We start from the raw sequence: 18,951 nt of genomic DNA, 5'->3' as shown, positions 1-18,951 counted from the left end.
GTTTCCTGCCTAGGGAAGTTCCTTTAGCATTTGTTGTAAAGCTGGTTTGGTGGTGCTGAATTCTCTTAGCTTTTGCTTGTCTGTAAAGGTTTTAATTTCTCCATCGAATCTGAACGAGATCCTTGCTGGGTAGAGTAATCTTGGTTGTAGGTTCTTCCCTTTCATCACTTTAAATATGTCCTGCCACTCCCTTCTGTTTTGTAGAGTTTCTGCTGAAAGAACAGCTGTTAACCTTATGGGGATTCCCTTGTATGTTATTTGTTGTCTTTCCCTTGCTGCTTTTAATATTTTTTCTTTGTATTTATTTTTTGATTGTTTGATTAATATGTGTCTTGCCGTGTTTCTCCATGGATTTGCTCTTTAGTTCTTCCAGGTCCTTGTTAAACGTTTCTTGTATTTTTTTCCATTCTATTTCCAAGATTTTGGATCATCTTTACTATCTTTTCGCTGAATTCTTTTTCAGGTAGACTGCCTATTTCCTCTTCATTTGTTTGGTCTGGTGGGTTTTTACATTGCTCCTTAATCTGCTGTGTGTTTCTCTGTCTTCTCATTTTGCTTAACTTACTGTGTTTGGGGTCTCCTTTTCACAGGCTGCAGGTTCGTAGTTCCCGTTGTTTTTGGTGTCTGCCCACAGTGGCTAAGGTTGGTTCAGTGGGTTGTGTAGGCTTCCTAGTGGAGGGGACTGGTGCCTGTGTTCCCGTGGATGAGGCTGGATCTTGTCTTTCTGGTGGGTAGAACCGTGTCCGGTGGTGTGTTTGGGGTGTCTCTGACCTCGTTATGATTTTAGGCATCCGCTCTGCTAATGGGCGGCGTTGTGTTCCTGTCTTGCTAGTTGTTTGGCATAGGGTGTCCAGCACTGTAGCTTGCTGGTTGTTGAGTGGAGCTGAGTCTTAGCATTGAGATGGAAATCTCTGGGAGAGCTTTGCCATTTGATACTACCTGGAGCTGGAAGGTCTCTGGTGAACCAATGTCCTGAACTCGGCTCTCCTGCCACAGAGGCACAAGCCTGACACCCGGCTGGAGCACCAAGACCCTGTCAGCCACACGGCTCAGAAGAAAAGGGAGAAAGAAAGAAAGAAAGAAAAAAAGAAAATAAAATGAAGTTATTAAAATAAAAAATTATTAAAAATTTAAAAAAGATTGCAACCAAACCAAAAAACAAATCCACCAATTATAACAACTGCTAAAAACTATCCCAAAAAAGAAAAGAAACAGAAACCAGACAGACAAAACCCTAGGACAAATGGTAAAAGCAAAGCTATACAGACAAAATCACACAAAGAAGCATACACATTCACATTCACAAAAAGAGAAAATGGGGAAAAAAATATATATCATTGCCTTCAAAGTCCACCACCTCAATTTGGGATGATTCATTGTTTATTCAGGTATTCCAGAGATGCAGGTTACATCAAGTTGATTGTGGAGGTTTAATCCGCTGCTCCTGAGGCTGCTGGGAGAGATTTCCCTTTCTCTTCTTTGTTTGCACAGCTCCCGGGGTTCAGCTTTGGACTTGGCCCCGCCTCTGTGTGTAGGTCGCCTGAGGGCGTCTGTTCTTTGCCCAGACAGAGCGGGGTTAGAGGAGCAGCTGACTGGGGGCTCTGGCTTACTCAGGCAGGGGGCGAGGGAGGGTTACGGATGCGGGGTGACCCTGCGGCAGCAGAGGCCAGCGTGATGTTGCACCAGCCTGAGGCGCACCGTGTGTTCTCCCGGGGAAGTTGTCCCTGGATCACGGGACCCTGGCAGTGGTGGGCTCTACAGGCTCCCGGGAAGGACGGTGTGGAGAGTGACCTGGGCTTGGACACAGGCTTCTTGGTGGTGGCAGCAGCAGCCATAGCGTTTCATGCCTGTCTCTGGGTTCCGCGCTGATAGCCGCGGCTCGCGCCCGTCTCTGGAGCTCGTTGAGGCGGTGCTCTGAATCCCCGCTCCACGCGTACCCAAAACAATTATCTCTTGCCTCTTCGGCAGCTCCACCCCTTTTCCTGGACTCCCTCCCGGCTAGCTGTAGCACACTAGCCCCTTCAGGCTGTGTTCACACCGCCAACCCCAGTCCTCTCCCTGGGATCCGACCTCCGAAGCCCTAGCCTCAGCTCCCAGCCCCCGCCCACCCCGGCCGGTGAGCAGACGAGCCTCTCGGGCTGGTGAGTGTAGGTCAGCACCGATCCTCTGTGTGGGAATTCTCCGATTTGCCCTCTGCACCCCTCTTGCTGCGCTCTTCTCCGTGGCTCTGAAGCTTCCCCCTGCCACCCCCCGTCTCCGCCAGTGAAGGGGCTTCCTTGTGTGTGGAAATGTTTCCTCCTTCCCAGCTCCCTCCCACTGGTGCAGGTCCCATCCCAGTTCTTTTTTCTCTGTTTTTTCTTTTTTCTTTTGCCCTACCAAGGTACGTGGGGAGTTTCTTGCCTTTTGGGAAGTCTGAGGTCTTCTGCTAGCGTTCAGTAGGTGTTCTGTAGGAGTTGTTCCACATGTAGATGTATTTCTGATGTATTTGTCGGGAGGAAGGTGATCTCCGCGTCTAACTCCTCTGCCATCTTGAAGGTCTCCCCCAAGGCTGGCGTTTTTGAAGCATTGATTGTTTGCAGCTCAGGGGAGAGTGAGCTGGGCCACAAGGAGGCCTCGGTCATTTCTTTCCTGGTTGTGATGGAAGATGGGGATGGGACAGGTGGGGGGGCCCTGCAGAAGAAGGTTAAATTGTGGGCTCATGGTGCATTTTCCACACTATGTGTGTGTGTGTGTGTGTGTGTGTGTGTGTGTGTGTGTGTGTGTGTGTGTGTGTGTGTGTGTTTTGCATATTCCTATTTTTATTCATTTCACTCATCTGGAATAATTAAGATGTGCTTGCAACTGGTATAGTTTTAAGATGTTCTGTTATAATGTATGCTGTTTTTAATGACTTTGTCTAAGTTTTATTTTATTGACTTACCTTATTCTTTATTCATTTTACCCCCCAGATTTGTCTTGTGTGAGCTGTATGCCTTATCTTCTAGAACTTAATGCTTCTCAGAATAAACTGACGACATTCTTCAATTTCAAGCCACCCAAAAATCTCAAGGTAGATTTTATTAATACACTAATTACATGTGTTAACTGGTTTGTGAAATACATTAACAAGCAAAACAGCACTAAAAGAGAATTCAGAGAGAATAAGACAGAGGAGAAATGAAATAAAAAAGGAGAAGGATTTGTGTATCATTTATTTTAGAAAAGGGAGATAGTCTTCCAAGAGATTATCTTTTTCGGAAGCTTTGCTAAAACCTAGTGTCCAAACCCATGAACTACCTTCTTTCCCTTTTCTCTGCTTCATTTAAATACTAGTTATTTGTATACTTTTATTATAGCAGAACAATTTTATACCTGAAAATTCTGTAAAAATTTCCTGGGGGCTTAAATTTTGCCTTCTTTATTGATCCAACCTTTACTTTTGTTTAGAAAGCAGTGATTTCAGATCTTCATTCTTGCTTCTCTGTACTTGCTTTTGCATTTCTAAGGCAGAATGAAACTCTGTGAATGGTGGTTGATGGAGCAGCTTACTCTTCTGTGGAGCGCTGTGTCTCATACTTTAACATGTGTGTAGGTCACGTGGTGTTCTTGTGAAAATGAGATTCTGATCCAGTAGGTCTGAGGTAGGCCTGAGGCTCTGCTTTCTAACAGCCTTCCTGGTGAGCCATTGCTGCTGGTCCATGGACCACATGTAAGCAGAGAGGTCATAGATTAATGGTACTCCGATTTTCTGCACACTGGAATCACCTGGAGAGTTTTAAAGACTACTGATGCCTGGATCCCACTGCCAGGTGTTCTGGTTCAAGTGGTCCAAGGTAAGGCCTGGGTGTGGGAATTTCTAAAAGACCCCGCCCAGGTGGCTCTGACGTGCTGTCAAATTTGGGAACCATTGCCACAGCTTGGGACGAGTATTTTTCTATTGGACTCAAATATTTCATTAAAAAGTTGTTTTAAGGAGTGGGCAATCAATGATTGCCTTTTATTACCTATTAGTTTTATTTTGTTTACAAGCCAAATTAATGTAGATCCCATGTATTCTGCTGGAGCTTGCACAAATATGAGTCTGTTTGAAATCAAGAATCTGACATCCTCCATACTGTCAGTGAGACGCCTTTCTTAATTTTTCTTCTGTTATTTCACATTGCTACATTTTTATTAGTAGTGAGTTTTTTCCCTTTGAAATTACAGTTATTGCTGTGGTGACATTCCTTTATCCAGAAAAACCACACAAGGTGCCTCTTTGTCCTCAGTATGGGGGCTTATGGTCTCCAGGTCATCAGGAATTGTTCTTGCAGAACTTGATTCTCCCTCTTTTGCTGTCCCCTTCTGCCTTGCTCTAAGCCCCAGTGAAATCAGCCATGGCAACAGCGTGACCCCCTTCCTTGGGAAAAACTTGCCTGGAGTTTCTTTCATTCACAACCTTGCCTCACCCCCTCCCCAAAAGACTGCACAAGTAAACAAAAACAAATCAGATACCCCATCTTTTTTTTTAGAGCAGTTTTAGGTTCATAGCAAAATTGAGGAGAAAGTGCAGAGACTTCCCATATATCTCCTGCCGCCACAAATGCACAGCCTCCCCATTATCAACATCCCCCACCAGAGTGGGGCATTTGTTACACTCAAACCTACACTGACACATCATAATCACCCGAAGTCCACAGTTTACATTAGGATTCACTCTTGGTGTTGTACGTTCTGTGGGTTTGGACAAATGTATAATGATGTGTTTCCATCGTTATGGCAGATACCTCAGTGTTTAAGTTCCTAGAGAATTAAGAGCAAATGTGTTGGTAACTTTAGGAAAGTGCTTGCAAAGTGCCAGAGTGCCCCTGACGAGGTACTTCAACCCTGTGTGAACCATAAGTGAACCCTTTGTGAACCTGGGAGGGGAATGATTGAGGCCTTCCAATGTTTTCAATGCAGGATCTTACTAAATCCTCCCAATAGAACTATGAGGCAGCTGGGATGGTCCCATTTTACAGATGAGTTTGCAGAAGCACAGAAAGGTTAAATGACTTACTTGACCTTTGCTGGGAGGTCACAGGGCTGGCACTGAACCCCATGTCTGAGACCCAAAGCCCATTTTTCCAGTAAATCACGCTTGTGTATGATGTCCCACCCTCTCGGATAGCTCTGCTTAAGTTTCATTTATTATCTATGTGCCTTGTGCCACCAACCAAAGAAAGCATACATGTCCCAAAGAGCGGGAGCTTATACTTGTACCCTTTTTGTATTTCCTAGAATGATTTTGCTCTTAGTAGGTGAAGAAGGCTCGTTTGATTGATGGGCACTTCTTACAAGCTCTGGGTTCCAGTGGAACTCCCACTGGGAGTCAGGGCAATGTCATAACCCTTTTAAGGTCTCTCAACAAGCCCAGTGTCATAAGTGCATGGAGGGCACAGTATTGGCATATAGTCCCAACAGGTGTGTAGTTAGATAGGTATCATGAGCACACACAAGCTGTGGCACAAGAATGAAAGGTGTTGATGGAAAAATGTCAGCTATTAGTAAACCTAGATAATTATAAATTTATCTCTAGCCCATCATTATTATATAGAAGGAAAAAGCAAATAAGTTTCATTTTATCATGCCAAACTGACTTTTTAATTAATTCATGGAATGTATTTTACATAGTTGCAATTTGTATATGCATAAAATTTTGTTTCTGATTTATTTTTAACAGGATTTTGTTTGCACATTTCTATTTCTTCACATGATTCACATAGTTGTATTTTACTTACTGTGCAGTCTTGTTGCTGTATTGTAATCAACTTAACCAATTTTCTACACTTGCCACTTGAGCTGTTTTCAAAGGAAGTTTTTTTAGTATCCAGTATTTAAAGTTTTTAGTATTTAAAGTATTTAGTATTTAATACATTGATAAAAATAATCTTAGTGCATGGGTGGGGGGAGGTAAAATTGCTCTTTTAAAGGGCACAAGAAGATAACAATAGTACTTATTATATAATTGCTTGATAGTTTTCCAGAAAATGATTACCATGTGCCTAGCACATTAATGCAGTGTTTAAAAATATATATATTTTTAATCTTTTGCCAGTAGGTGAATAATTAAACAAAGTTATTTAATGTTGTTTTTCTTTCTCATATTTTTGAGTAGGAACAACTAATATTGTTGAAAATGCTTTCCTAAGGTAGTCAAGTTTGAAAAAGGGTGCTGAGTGGACGAGGTATGGCCTGAGGGATGAATAAGAAAGACTTTTCTGGCCTTTAGGGGGTGACACAGGAGAGTAAATTGAGCCAGAAACAGAGAAGGCAAAGAAGCCAGAAGCAAGATGTGCATATAAACTAAATGAACGCAGGCTATTGGGCGTCAGCGAAAACGAAGACATGGTGGTTAGTAAGGGTGAAACTGAGGTAAGCTCTGAAGGAAGATCAAGAAAGTTTAAAATAAGTGCTGAAATTTGGGAGAGTGAAGAAACAGAAAGCGTTTCTGTTGCGCGGCTGTCCGCGCCAGCCACGGGGAAGGATCTCCACCTTAGTACCCCTCAAAGTGGGCAGACGAGGGTCCCAGCTAGGAAAGGATTAAACACAAAGGAAGTACATTAGCCTGAGTGTATTTTCAACTATGAATTGTAACCCCTCATCAGAAAATACATTCTTGTTGTGCAAGTAATTGTGTGGTTAAGATGAATGAGAAATAAAGTATAACATCCTGCTCTCTTTCTCTTATCAGAAGGTGGATTTTTCCTACAACCAAATTTCGGAAATGTGTGATTTGTCAGCATATGAGTCTCTCACGAAACTAATTTTGGACAGTATCCTTTGAATGATTAAAGGGGAAAGTTTGATTAAGAGACCCATTAATACATGTGTACTGGATGACCTGGAATAGTGCCGGATAGGCAATTCACTAGAGATGTGTGACTCATTTAAACGGTTAAGAATTGGTATTCACGAAATGAGGATATTTTACTGACCATGGAGTAAGGGTGCAAATCAAAGCTTGCCAAGAACATCTTACACCTGAAAAGCTAAGAAGAGAGTCATTCTTCTGATAAACATAGCCTTATTTTTAATTCTAGAACCAGATAAGAAGTTCTGTTTTGCCCAACTCCTTTCTTCAAATTTACTTAAACTGGGGCCCTATTTTATGTAAATTCAGTATCTGAAAATCCAAATATGGCCAAAATTAGTGATTATTTATTTTACAGAAGAATTCACACTAAGCTCCCTTTAACTAACAACCCTCTCTAGTGTATCTCAAATGATGCTTTCATAAAAATTTTTAAAAAGTAAAACCAACAATTTTTGATTTGCAGCCAACTTCAGGAACATATCTGTTGCATGAGCCAGGCTCCTGTGCAAACAGAGCACCTACTTTAACATAAAAACACTCCAGCTTCTGGACCCTAAGGGGATGACTGGGGATCTGTGAGTTTAATGAGCTTGAATCTCTTCCTTACCCTAGAGACCAGTGTTCTCTGGGTGATAAGGGAGCAGCGCCTTCTCTTTCTCAGTATCTTTCTACCCACCTGAGGATTTTTCAGGGCGGAGTGGAGAATGAATTGATTGCCCTCGGGTGCCGCATTCCAGGGATGTGGCAGCAGCTAGTACACACTAGGAATGAGGCTGAGATGTGGGGAGAACAGAAGGTACGTTTTCTTGAAGACATATTTTGTAGGAAAAACGCTTTATTTGTATGTGATGGAAAGCTTAAAACATCACATCACTCTCTTCAGAACTTGGGTGTGAAAATGAGCAATTAGTGGACATTTAGTGGGTGCTCTTGAAACGAGCAAGTTTTCCTGAACGTAGCCGAATGAGAAAATGATCAAAATGAAATGTTTTGATGACCAACTAAAAGTAGTACACATTAGCGGCACCCATCCATAGAACCTGCACTTTATGCTTGACTGTTGTATATATTGCATTTGGAAAGAGATAGAGTCTGATGGCCCAGAAGCTGTCTGGCTCAGAGATCTACTCATCTCAGACCATCTAGAAGAATGCTCCTCAGGGAACACCAGCAGTGTCAGCATTGCCTGGAACTTCTTAGAAATGCAGACTCTTGGATGCTACCCCAGACCTCTGAAATCAGAATCTGCATTTTTAACAAGACCCCCAGGTGATGTGAGTTCATATTAAAGCTTGAGGAGCACTGGTGTAGACGTCAGCTGCCCCCCTAAACTCCAACCAGACAAAAGGGACTGAGCATCCAGAGTTCCTTCTATTCTTCAGTGTACCCTGAGTGAGAATGGTGACACAAGAGTCTGGAGTTCTGTCTCCCAGAAAATATTCTATGTGCAAGCATGGAATTGCCAGAGAAAACAACTCCACAGTATTTTGGACTGAAAATGGAGGATGCATTTTAAAACATTTCTATCATGAAAGTCTTAATTTCTACATAAATTTATCTTTCCATGTAAAGAGCTAAACTGTTATGACTTTGTAAATGTCAATGGAGGAAGGAATCAGGGTTTTTTAAACTTGACTTTAGATGTAACAATGGAGTCTTATCTCCAAAGTGTAAAAAGCTTTATTACATCAGAACCGATTGGAATTCAGAACACAGACACATAATTAGAATGTAAATACCGTGGCACAATTCCTCATCTGTGTTTTTAAAAATGCAAAGACAAATACCCAGAACTAGCTCCCCTTCATAAACTACTTCTTAGATAGCTTACAATTTTGAAAAGAGAGTAGGCTAATTTTTAAACAGTACTAACTATGCCTCTTTCTTTTGTTCTGTTCAGACATATCATATTGTGTATAATTATGTAATTAGAGTTTTGAAAAGACTTAAAATCTTTGAAATAAAAAAGAATTTCTAAACAACTTTTTAATGCCAGAACATTTTAAAACTTAGATGAAATGGATAAATCCCTAGAAAAATGTTACACACCAAAGCACTGACTTGGAGATAGAAACCCTGAGTAGTCCTATAACTATAAACCTAGTTCATTACAAATTTAAATCAATTAAATTAAAAATCTTCATACAAAAAACCCCAACTTTCAAGAACAAACCTTTCAAAAATGAACAAATTCTTTCAAAGATTTAAAATAGAAGGCATATTCACAATTCATTTTAATGAGGTTACTTTGATACCCAAACCAGACAAGGAACAGTAAGAGAAAGGAAAATGACAGGCTTATTTCACTTGTGATATAGATGTAAAAATCCTAAACAAAATATTAGCAAACTGAATCTGACAGTATATGAAAAAGATAATATACCATGACCAAGTTAGGTTTATCTCATGAATGTAAGGATAGTTTAACATTAGAAAATTTTAAAATGTCATTAACGACATGAACGGATTAAGGGACATAAATCATATGATAAATAGATATAGAAGCTCAATAGATACAGAAAATTTAATAGAATCCATTCTTCATTCACAATAAAAACTCTTAGTAAACTAGTAATAGGGAATTTCCTCACCTTGATAAGAATGTCAACAAAAATATTTGAAACAAACTTTATCCTAACTGGGGACATGTTCTAAGCACTCTTTAAAATCAAGGATACAAGACAAGATAACCGCCTTTGCCACTTCTAACCGTCATTGTTTAAGAGGTCTTACTCAGCATCATAAGAGAAAGAAATGAAAGCAAAGTATAAAGACTGATAAGGAGAAAAAGTCATTTTTTTGCAAATGATATGATTGTCTACAGAATATAAAAAAGAACTTGCAATAAACTACTAGAAATAATAGAGTTTTGAGAGTTCAACATGGTAGTTGGATATGACTTCAATAAACAGAAATCGATTGCATTACTCTACACCACAAACAAGCAACTAGAAAACACAACCTTAAAAAGAAACACCATTTATAAGAATACGTATCTTATTAAAGATGAATAAGACCTGTCAGGGGAACATAATAAAACTTTATTGAAGGGTATTAGAGACCTAACTAAAGGGAAATATAATATAGCATGTTCCTGGATATGAAGATGGGAGAAGATGTGTAAATATAATTTTATAGAAAATGAATCAGAAAGGCTAACAAACATATGAAGACATGTCAACCTCATTTGTATTCAGAGAAATGCAAGTCAAGCTCACGATATACTATATCCTATCCATTCAGTTGACAGAATGTAAGAAATCTAAAAATACCATGTGTTGGAGAACACATAGGTCAAGAGGATCTCTATTTTTCTTCCTTACGGATGTGAAAATAGTTCATCCACTTTGGAAAACAGTTTTGTGCAATCTTGTAAAGTTGAACATCCATGTTTTCTATGATCTAGCACTTTCATTCCTATATATAAGAAGTTTAGCATACGTGTACCTGGAGGCTTGTAATAGCAAAAAATTGAAATAGCCCAAATATTCCTTGATAAGAGAGCATAAATAAATTATGGTATACTGATACAATAGCATTATCATATAGTCATGAAAATGAATGAACTGTATATATCTCCATGCGCCAATAAAGTTGACTGTTAATAAAACCAAATATAATTTTTTTTTAATTTTTTAAAATTAAAAAAAATTTTTAATTAAAAAAAATTGTTTTTAATTTTTTAAAATTAAAAAAAATTTTAATTAAAAATTTTTTTTTAATTTTTTAAAATTAAAAAAAAATTTTTAATTAAAAAAATTTTTTTTTTTAATTTTTGGCTGCGTTGGGTCTTCGTTGCTGCACACGGGCTTTCTCTAGTTGCGACGGGCGGGGGCTACTCTTTCTTGCGGTGCGCGGGCTTCTCATTGCAGTGGCTTCTCTTGTTGCGGAGCACAGGCTCTAGACATGCCGGCTTCAGTAGTTGCGGTGCGTGGGCTCAGTAGTTGTGGCTCATGGGCTCTAGAGCACAGGCTTAGTGGTTGTGGCGCACAGGCTCAGTTGCTCCGCGGTATGTGGGATCTTCCCGGACCAGGGATCGAACCCGTGTCCCCTGCACTGGCAGGATGATTCTTCACCACTGCGCCACCAGGAAAGTCCAAACCAAATATAATTTAGGTATAAAACCAAAGGGGAAAGGGAAGAAGAATTAGGCAATTCAGCCTAGGGGTTATCTGTGAGAGGGAGCCGTCAAGACGTGACAGGAGAGGTGTGCAGAGGTAGATGTAACTTATAGCTAATGTTCTACTTCTTGGGCTGGGAATGGTGGTGGTTTCAAGAATATTCATCAAATTTTTAAAAGTAAATAAAAGCAGGCCATGTATGGCCAATGATGTGCCTGTCTTCATTAAAATTTTTTTTAAATTTGAAATTTAGAAATTAATTTCCTTGAAAACAGTTAGTTACCAAATGTCAAAGTCCAGCTCTTTCAGAATTCCCTGGAGGGCTTGTTAAAACACCTATTTCTGGTCCCCACCCTCCAGAGCTTTTGGTTAAGTAGGTCTGGGGTGGTACCTGAGAACTTGCATATCTAACAAGTTCTGGGATGATGCTGGCATTGCTGGTCTGAGGACCACACTTTGAGATCCACAGCTCTAAGCTAAGGAGTCCTGTCTGTTATATCTTGAATGTCATGCTTTTCTCATCTGCTGCCATTCCATTTGTCCTTTTTTAAATGCTTTAGAAATTTGGCTGTTATCTTTTTTTAAACTTTTTGTATTTATTCAAGCTTTCCTTAGTGAGCATCTGTGTTTCCTATTTGAAGAAAAAAAAATTGCACTTTTGTTTAAAATAAAATTAAAAGAGAAGTATAATTATCAATATTAAAATCAGTTTTTTAAAATAAAAAACAAATCAGTTAACCAAGCTAGTAGTGCTGACCATGTGATTGTAGTAGATTATGTTAATACCTCAGAATGAATTAACTATAAAATATCAACTTTTTTAGTTAATCTTATTACGCTATTTTTTCCTTCTGTAGGTGGGCAACTGATGATTAATTGATAATCACCCCAAATCAAAAGATGATAAACTTTGCCAAGGATTAGTATATTTATTTGGTCTTAAGAAAGGATGAAGTTTATTCTTTACCTATAAATATTAATTGATCATTGGAATTTATTCCATGATTATAGAATCATGAAATTTTTTAAAAGTGATTTATAGAATTTTTAAATCCAGACAGGACTTTAGGGATCATCTAGTGCTGTTATTTTATGGGAGAGGAGCCTGAGACTCAGGGAAATGTCCGATATTATTTGTATATGGTTGAGCTGAGACTAGTCGTCTGCATTCCATTGTTCTTCTCATATCGCAATTCATTGAGTAATTACTGCTTTTATCACATAGCCATTTAAAGTGTATGTATGTTTCATTTCTTAAAGAGATTCACTCCCATAGTGAAGAATATTTTTCACTGGTAAGGTGATAAAGATCCTTCAGTATTGGTTTTGATTAAAGTCATCATTGTGGTTCTTTCCACTAAGAGAATTGTGATGGATTTCCTATTTATTTCTTAGTAACTGTTTTCTGTACACCCGGCCCATATTTTATGGTTGTAGACAAATGAATAAGAGCAAATGCTGACTAGTGAATAATTCATGTCAAGCACTGTGAACTGCTGACAGCATCACCAAAATGTAAAAATATATTGTTGGGCTTTTCCCTAGCTGTAAAGTTATGCTTATGTGCCTTTGGATTCCTTCACTCAGTTTCCACAAGGATCTAACATTCCACTGTAAAAGATTTATTCATAGAATCATAAAATTTTAGAGCTGGAATGCAGTATGATGATATTGTGTTCTTTGAATCTCTTTCTCCTGATAGTGGCCTTTTAAAATTAAACTATACCTAAGAGGATTAACTCAATAAGCTAATTCATTGTAATAGTTTAGTGGCTTATCTGATTATATTTCGTCTTATCGGCAAGTCCCAAGACTTATGAAAGAACATGAAAGAATAATGTTAGGAGGAAGAGCAAGTAATATTTCATGAAGGTTCTTAAGAAAATGGGAGATTGGAGAGATAAAGGTATTCCTGAACTTAGAGCTCTGGGTGGACCAGTCCTGCATGTTGACTGTTGGCATTGCTGGCAGTCACATATAATGTGACCATGGGAGTAATTAGCGGGGGAAGCCGTTGCGCCACTGTGAAAAGTACTCCTAAGAGCCTGATTGCAGTTGACCCTTGAATAATGGTGGGGGTTAGGGGACCGATCCCAGAGCAATCGAATAGCCACATAACTTTACAGTAAGCCCTTTGTATCCACGGTCGTGCACCAGTGGATTCAGCCAACCTCTACAGATGGTGTACCACTGTAGTATGTATTTAGTGAAAAAAAAGAAAATCCATGAATAAGTGGACCCATACATTTCAGACCTGTTTGTCAAGGGTCACCTGTAATTTATAGTGCCTAAAATTCCTTGAAATTCAGAGGGGAGTGAAGAGTTGGGAAACAGGAGACAGTTTTGGTGAAATGAACCTGTTTCTCAGCAGAGATGTTCAGTCAGCTCCTCACCCTTTGCCCCAGTGCTGTGAGTGATGGCAGTGGCAGCTGCAGAAGCCATGGCCATGACTGCAGGGGGGCCTCTGTATTCCTCCTCCTTTTGGCCCTTGCAATACTGATTTCATAAAACATGACTTGCCCTACTAGTCAAAGCTAGAGAGTAAGCTGGATGCACCAAGGGAACGGCCTCTAATGTCTTGGAAAATTACTGTATACACAGTCAACAGGCTTTCCTTTTCGGTTCCCATTATCTCTTGACAGTGTCCGGATTCCTGTTTTCTAGTTTTCTAATCCTTGCCTGCTTCCCATGGGAGGGCTTCCTGACTCAGCCACCCACAAGCATTTGTTTTACTCTCTGTCATAATTCAGAGTATATTCGTTTCTGTTGAAGCTGAGCTACCAAGACACTAGCGCTCCTGAAATAGGACTTAAAGACTGTTGCTTCCTCTGCTAGATTAAGACAAATGGCCATTTGAAGTTTTCCGTGCTTAATTTTTCTTACCAAAGATTGCTACACTGAGGGTATTTTATTTCATCTATAGAGTGATTGTTTAAATAGCCCAAAGAAAATGGAAGCAGAAAGAAGAATCGTGTTTGTGAGCATAAGTGTCTATTTGTAGAGCTAGTCTGGCAGGAAGCTTTATGAAAGTGGTTTTGAAATGCATGTTGACAACAAGCCGAACTATGCTTCAGCCCAAGGATTGAATCTGGAACCAGTGAGGAAAATCGAGGAATTTCTGGTTCATTTGGCAATATTTTCTCATCATTGCTTTTCGTTTCTTAACTAAACTCTGTCTCTGGCTTTGTTCTTTCAGAATCAGTCCTGGCCTGAATCCTCCTTTTTGTGCTGCTGGCCAAGAGGCAGAGGATGTGATTCTTTGGCCTCATGTGCTTGTAATTTAGTAACGATAACAATGCCTTATAATTGTGAGGTACTTGTACAGCTCACTCACATACATTTTCTAAATTTTTTCTCATGATCTAACTTTTGGCCTTCACGGCAGCCTGATGTTGTCTCCATTTTACAGATGAAAAATCTGAGCAGAGAGAAATTACATCACGTAACTAGTAAGTAGTAGAGTTAGGATAACTACAGATAATTATGAGGCAAAATGTATGTTTCTGTGATACTTACAGTCCCTTCCTTTCTCTTAAAAAATTTGTTGATTCTGTGATTAATCTCCATAGGTGGGGTGTTAGAAGTTGACCAGAAAAGGCTTTGAGGAAAAAAGAGTTTGTCTCGAGTGGATACCAAGAATTGGAATTGCTCTGATATTTACAATTATAATAGTCATTGCCAAATTGCCTCCAGAGAGGCTATACCATAATGAACCCTCTCACCCAGTAGTATGAAAGAATCTGTTCTTCAAAAGCTTTAGGGGGGCTTCCCTGGTGGCGCAGTGGTTGAGAGTCCGCCTGCCAATGCAGGGGACACGGGTTCGTGCCCCGGTCCGGGAGGATCCCACATGCTGCAGAGCGGCTGGGCCCGTGAGCCATGGCCTCTGGGCCTGCGCGTCCGGAGCCTGTGCTCCGCAATGGGAGAGGCCACAACAGTGAAAGGCGTGCGTACTACAAAAAAAAAAAAAAAAAAAAAAAAAAAAGCTTTAAAATGTTTGCCAAACTGATAGGCAAAGGATAGTATCTTAATTTGCTTTCTCCCAACTATAGGTGAAGCAGAGTGTCTTTTCATATGTTTATTATGTTAGCCACTTGGATTTGCTCTTCTGGGAATTTCCTGGATATATTCTTTCCCCATTTTCTATTGGGTTATTGTCATTCTTTATGTTTTCTAGATAGTAATTCTTTGTATACTATATATGTTGTGAATATATTCTCCCAGTCTGTCACCTGTATTTACTTATGTAATTAAAAACTAATAGTAGTAGGGAAATGAGGTTGTCAAAAAGAAATACTTAAGATGTTGGTTTAATGCAAATGTTAAAAAATAGAAAAAACTTTAAAAGGTGGAATTTCAAATTAAGTCCTGAAGAATGGGTAAGGTTTAGAAATAAGTAGGAAAGCAGTATTTAAAAAAATTAAGAAAGTCAAGGGGTATATTCCAGAACTATTGAGAAGATTGACCTGGCAGAATTGGAGCATTCTCACTGGATTATTATGGGGGTGAAATTCGATAAACAGGTTTTGCTTAAAGTAAAGGGCCTTAAATGACAGAGTGAAGAATTTGGAATTCGTCCTGTGAGAATTTTTTAATTGAAGCGTGATATCCAGTCAATGTTTTGAAAAAAATTAAGCTGACTGCGCTTCTCTGGTGGCGCAGTGGTTGAGAATCTGCCTGCTAATGCAGGGGACACGGGTTCGAGCCCTGGTCTGGGAAGATCCCACATGCCGCGGAGCAACTAGGCCCGTGAGCCATGGCCACTGAGCCTGCGCGTCTGGAGCTTGTGTTCCGCAACAAGAGAGGCCGTGATAGTGAGAGGCCTGCGCGCCGCGATGAAGAGTGGCCCCCGCTTGCCACATCTAGAGAAAGCCCTCGCACAGTAACGAAGACCCACACAACCAAAAGTAAAGTTAAATAAATAAAAGAAATGCATTTCCATTAAAAAAAAATTAAGGTGACTTGAGGGCAGGAAGAAATGGATGTTAGAGGTATCCATTGGTGCTAAAGCTGAATTAAGTTGGCATAGGAGTGAATGAAAAGGAAGGACATATTTGAAGAGATGTTTTAAAGCAAAACATGCCAGGTTTTGGTGATGATTGGACGCCCTGAAGATTACAAGTGGCTGAGAAAATGGTGATGTCTTAGGCTACTTGGGAGGGAAAACTGAGCTTGGGTGGAGAAGTGATATTAAATCCTAGAAATTTGCCAGAAAGATTGAGGACAGAGAGAGGTAAGTAGAATTCGTGACTCAGAGTTTGCAGTTTTAGGTGGCTATAAGGATGGAACACAAAAGCTAAGAGTTAAATTTTAAAATAACTAGAAAATCAACAGATGAGGAAAAGAAGGCTGAGTTTAGGCCTCGTTTATTATAAAGAGAAGAGAAGCCAATATAGATAGAAGAAAAAGCTATTCCTCTCAGTATCACCCATTTTCTGCAGATGACACCTCCTGGGCTGTTTCCCTGGTTATGGGGATGATAAAGTGCATGTGCCTCTCCAGGGCAACCCTGGATTCAGTTCTGCCTGTGGAAAAGTACAAGAGTTTCTCATGGAGGCCATTAAGGAACCAAGGAAAAAACACTGCCAAGGTGGCTGCTTTGAATCACTCTGAAGTGTTTTTCCTCACTGATTAAATGAGTCACATATGAACACAAAGGCAACTGAGCACACTCAATAGATATGCCTTTAAAAAAAGCAAACTAATTTTACCTGGTGCACTATTAACTTCTATATGAAAAAAATATCATTTTAAGACTTAGCATTCATCCTATATTAGCATAGAGTACTTTTTTATTTATGCTGTTGTCTGATTTTTCTAATGATTTGACACTAATTCATTTTTTCTTCCAAATGTTTCTAATACTATTTTCCTTAAACATAGTCATGGTGTATAGGCAATGAGATAGCTGAAATCAATGGACTAGAGCTGTGTAGCAGTCTTACCCACCTTAGTTTGGCCAAGAACAAGATCACAACCATTAATGGCTTAGGAATGTTACCGATCAAAATACTTTGTCTGGTGAGTCTAACAAAAGTGTTATTCTTTATAGAAGTACTAGTTAATGTCTTAATAAATATATGAATGATAGTTAGGATTTTTCAGTTTTATAAAGAGCTAATTCCTTCATAAAATGTCATTGTCTTTAGTTCTGTTTGCTCCTTTCCATATCTGGGGTGTGTGTTTGTGTGTGTGTGTGTGATGAATAATTCATGCTAAAGTAAAATGATTTCCTAATTTGGTACACAAATGCCATTTTGTTGTTGTTTGTTTGTTTGTTTGTTTCCGGTACGCGGGCCTCTCACTGCTGTGGCCTCTCCCGTTGCGGAGCACAGGCTCCGGATGCGCAGGCCCAGCGGCCATGGCTCACGGGCCCAGCCGCTCCGCGGCACGTGGAATGTTTCTAATACTATTTTCCTTAAACATAGTCATGGTGTATAGGCAATGAGATAGCTGAAATCAATGGACTAGAGCTGTGTAGCAGTCTTACCCACCTTAGTTTGGCCAAGAACAAGATCACAACCATTAATGGCTTAGGAATGTTACCGATCAAAATACTTTGTCTGGTGAGTCTAACAAAAGTGTTATTCTTTATAGAAGTACTAGTTAATGTCTTAATAAATATATGAATGATAGTTAGGATTTTTCAGTTTTATAAAGAGCTAATTCCTTCATAAAATGTCATTGTCTTTAGTTCTGTTTGCTCCTTTCCATATCTGGGGTGTGTGTTTGTGTGTGTGTGTGTGATGAATAATTCATGCTAAAGTAAAATGATTTCCTAATTTGGTACACAAATGCCATTTTGTTGTTGTTTGTTTGTTTGTTTGTTTCCGGTACGCGGGCCTCTCACTGCTGTGGCCTCTCCCGTTGCGGAGCACAGGCTCCGGATGCGCAGGCCCAGCGGCCATGGCTCACGGGCCCAGCCGCTCCGCGGCACGTGGGATCCTCCCAGACCAGGGCACGAACCCGTGTTCCCTGCATCGGCAGGTGGACTCCCAACCACTGCGCCACCAGGGAAGCCCACAAATGCCATTTTTTAAAAGATTGACTTTAACACTGAGAAAGGAAGGCATACTTTTAGCAACTACTGAGAATATTTTGTTAATAACCAAGACATCACTGAAGAAATCAAAGAGGAAATCAAAAAATACCTAGAAACAAATGACAATGAAAACACGACGACCCAAAACCTATGGGATGCACCAAAAGCAGTTCTAAGAGGGAAGTTTATACCAATACAATCCAACCTCAAGAAATAAGAAACATCTCAAATAAGCAATCTAACCTTATACCTAAAGCAATTAGAGTAAGAAGAACAAAAATTCCCAAAGTTAGCAGAAGGAGAGAAATCATAAAGATCAGATCAGAAATAAATGAAAAAGAAATGAAGGAAACAGTAGCAAAGATCAATAAAACTAAAAGCTGGGTCTTTGAGAATATAAACAAAATTGATAAACCATTAGCCAGAAAAAAAGGGAGAAGACTCATATCAATAGAGTTAGAAATGAAAAAGGAGAAGTAACAACTGACACGGCAGAAATACAAAGGATCATGAGAGATTACTACAGGCAACTATATGCCAATAAAATAGACAACCTGGAAGAAATGCACAAATTCTTAGAAAAGCACAACCTTCTGAGACTGAACCAAGAAGAAATAGAAAATATAAACAGACCAGTCACAAACCCTGAAATTGAGACTGTGATTAAAAATCTTCCAGCAAACAAAGGCCAGGACCAGACGGCTTCACAGACGAATTCTATCAAACATTAGAGAAGAGCTAACACCTATCCTTCTCAAACTCTTCCAAAATACAGCAGAGGGAGGACCATTCCCAAACTCATTCTACGAGGCCACCATCAGCCTGATACCAAAGCCACACAAACATGTCACAAAGAAAGAAAACTATAGGCCAATATCACTGATGAACATAGATGCAAAAATCCTCAACAAAATACTAGCAAACAGAATCCAGCAGCACATTAAAAGCATCATACACCATGATCAAGTGGGGTTTAT

The 18,951-nt window shown here is 39.7% G+C and overlaps 1 protein-coding gene across 1 annotated transcript in view; it reads left to right on the top strand.

Moving 5' to 3' along the window:
- The window catches only part of LRGUK (leucine rich repeats and guanylate kinase domain containing), a 92,965-nt gene that overhangs the window by 17,313 nt on the left and 56,701 nt on the right, over positions 1–18,951 (top strand). The window contains 3 exon segments of the mRNA XM_055084828.1: positions 2,949–3,049; positions 6,692–6,773; positions 16,829–16,953. Of these exon segments, the coding sequence (XP_054940803.1) occupies positions 2,949–3,049; positions 6,692–6,773; positions 16,829–16,953 (308 nt within the window).

This window comes from Physeter macrocephalus, chromosome 5 (assembly GCF_002837175.3).
Source record: "Physeter macrocephalus isolate SW-GA chromosome 5, ASM283717v5, whole genome shotgun sequence".
NCBI classification, from domain to species: domain Eukaryota; kingdom Metazoa; phylum Chordata; class Mammalia; order Artiodactyla; family Physeteridae; genus Physeter; species Physeter macrocephalus.
This window is presented reverse-complemented; position numbering and strand designations above follow the sequence as displayed.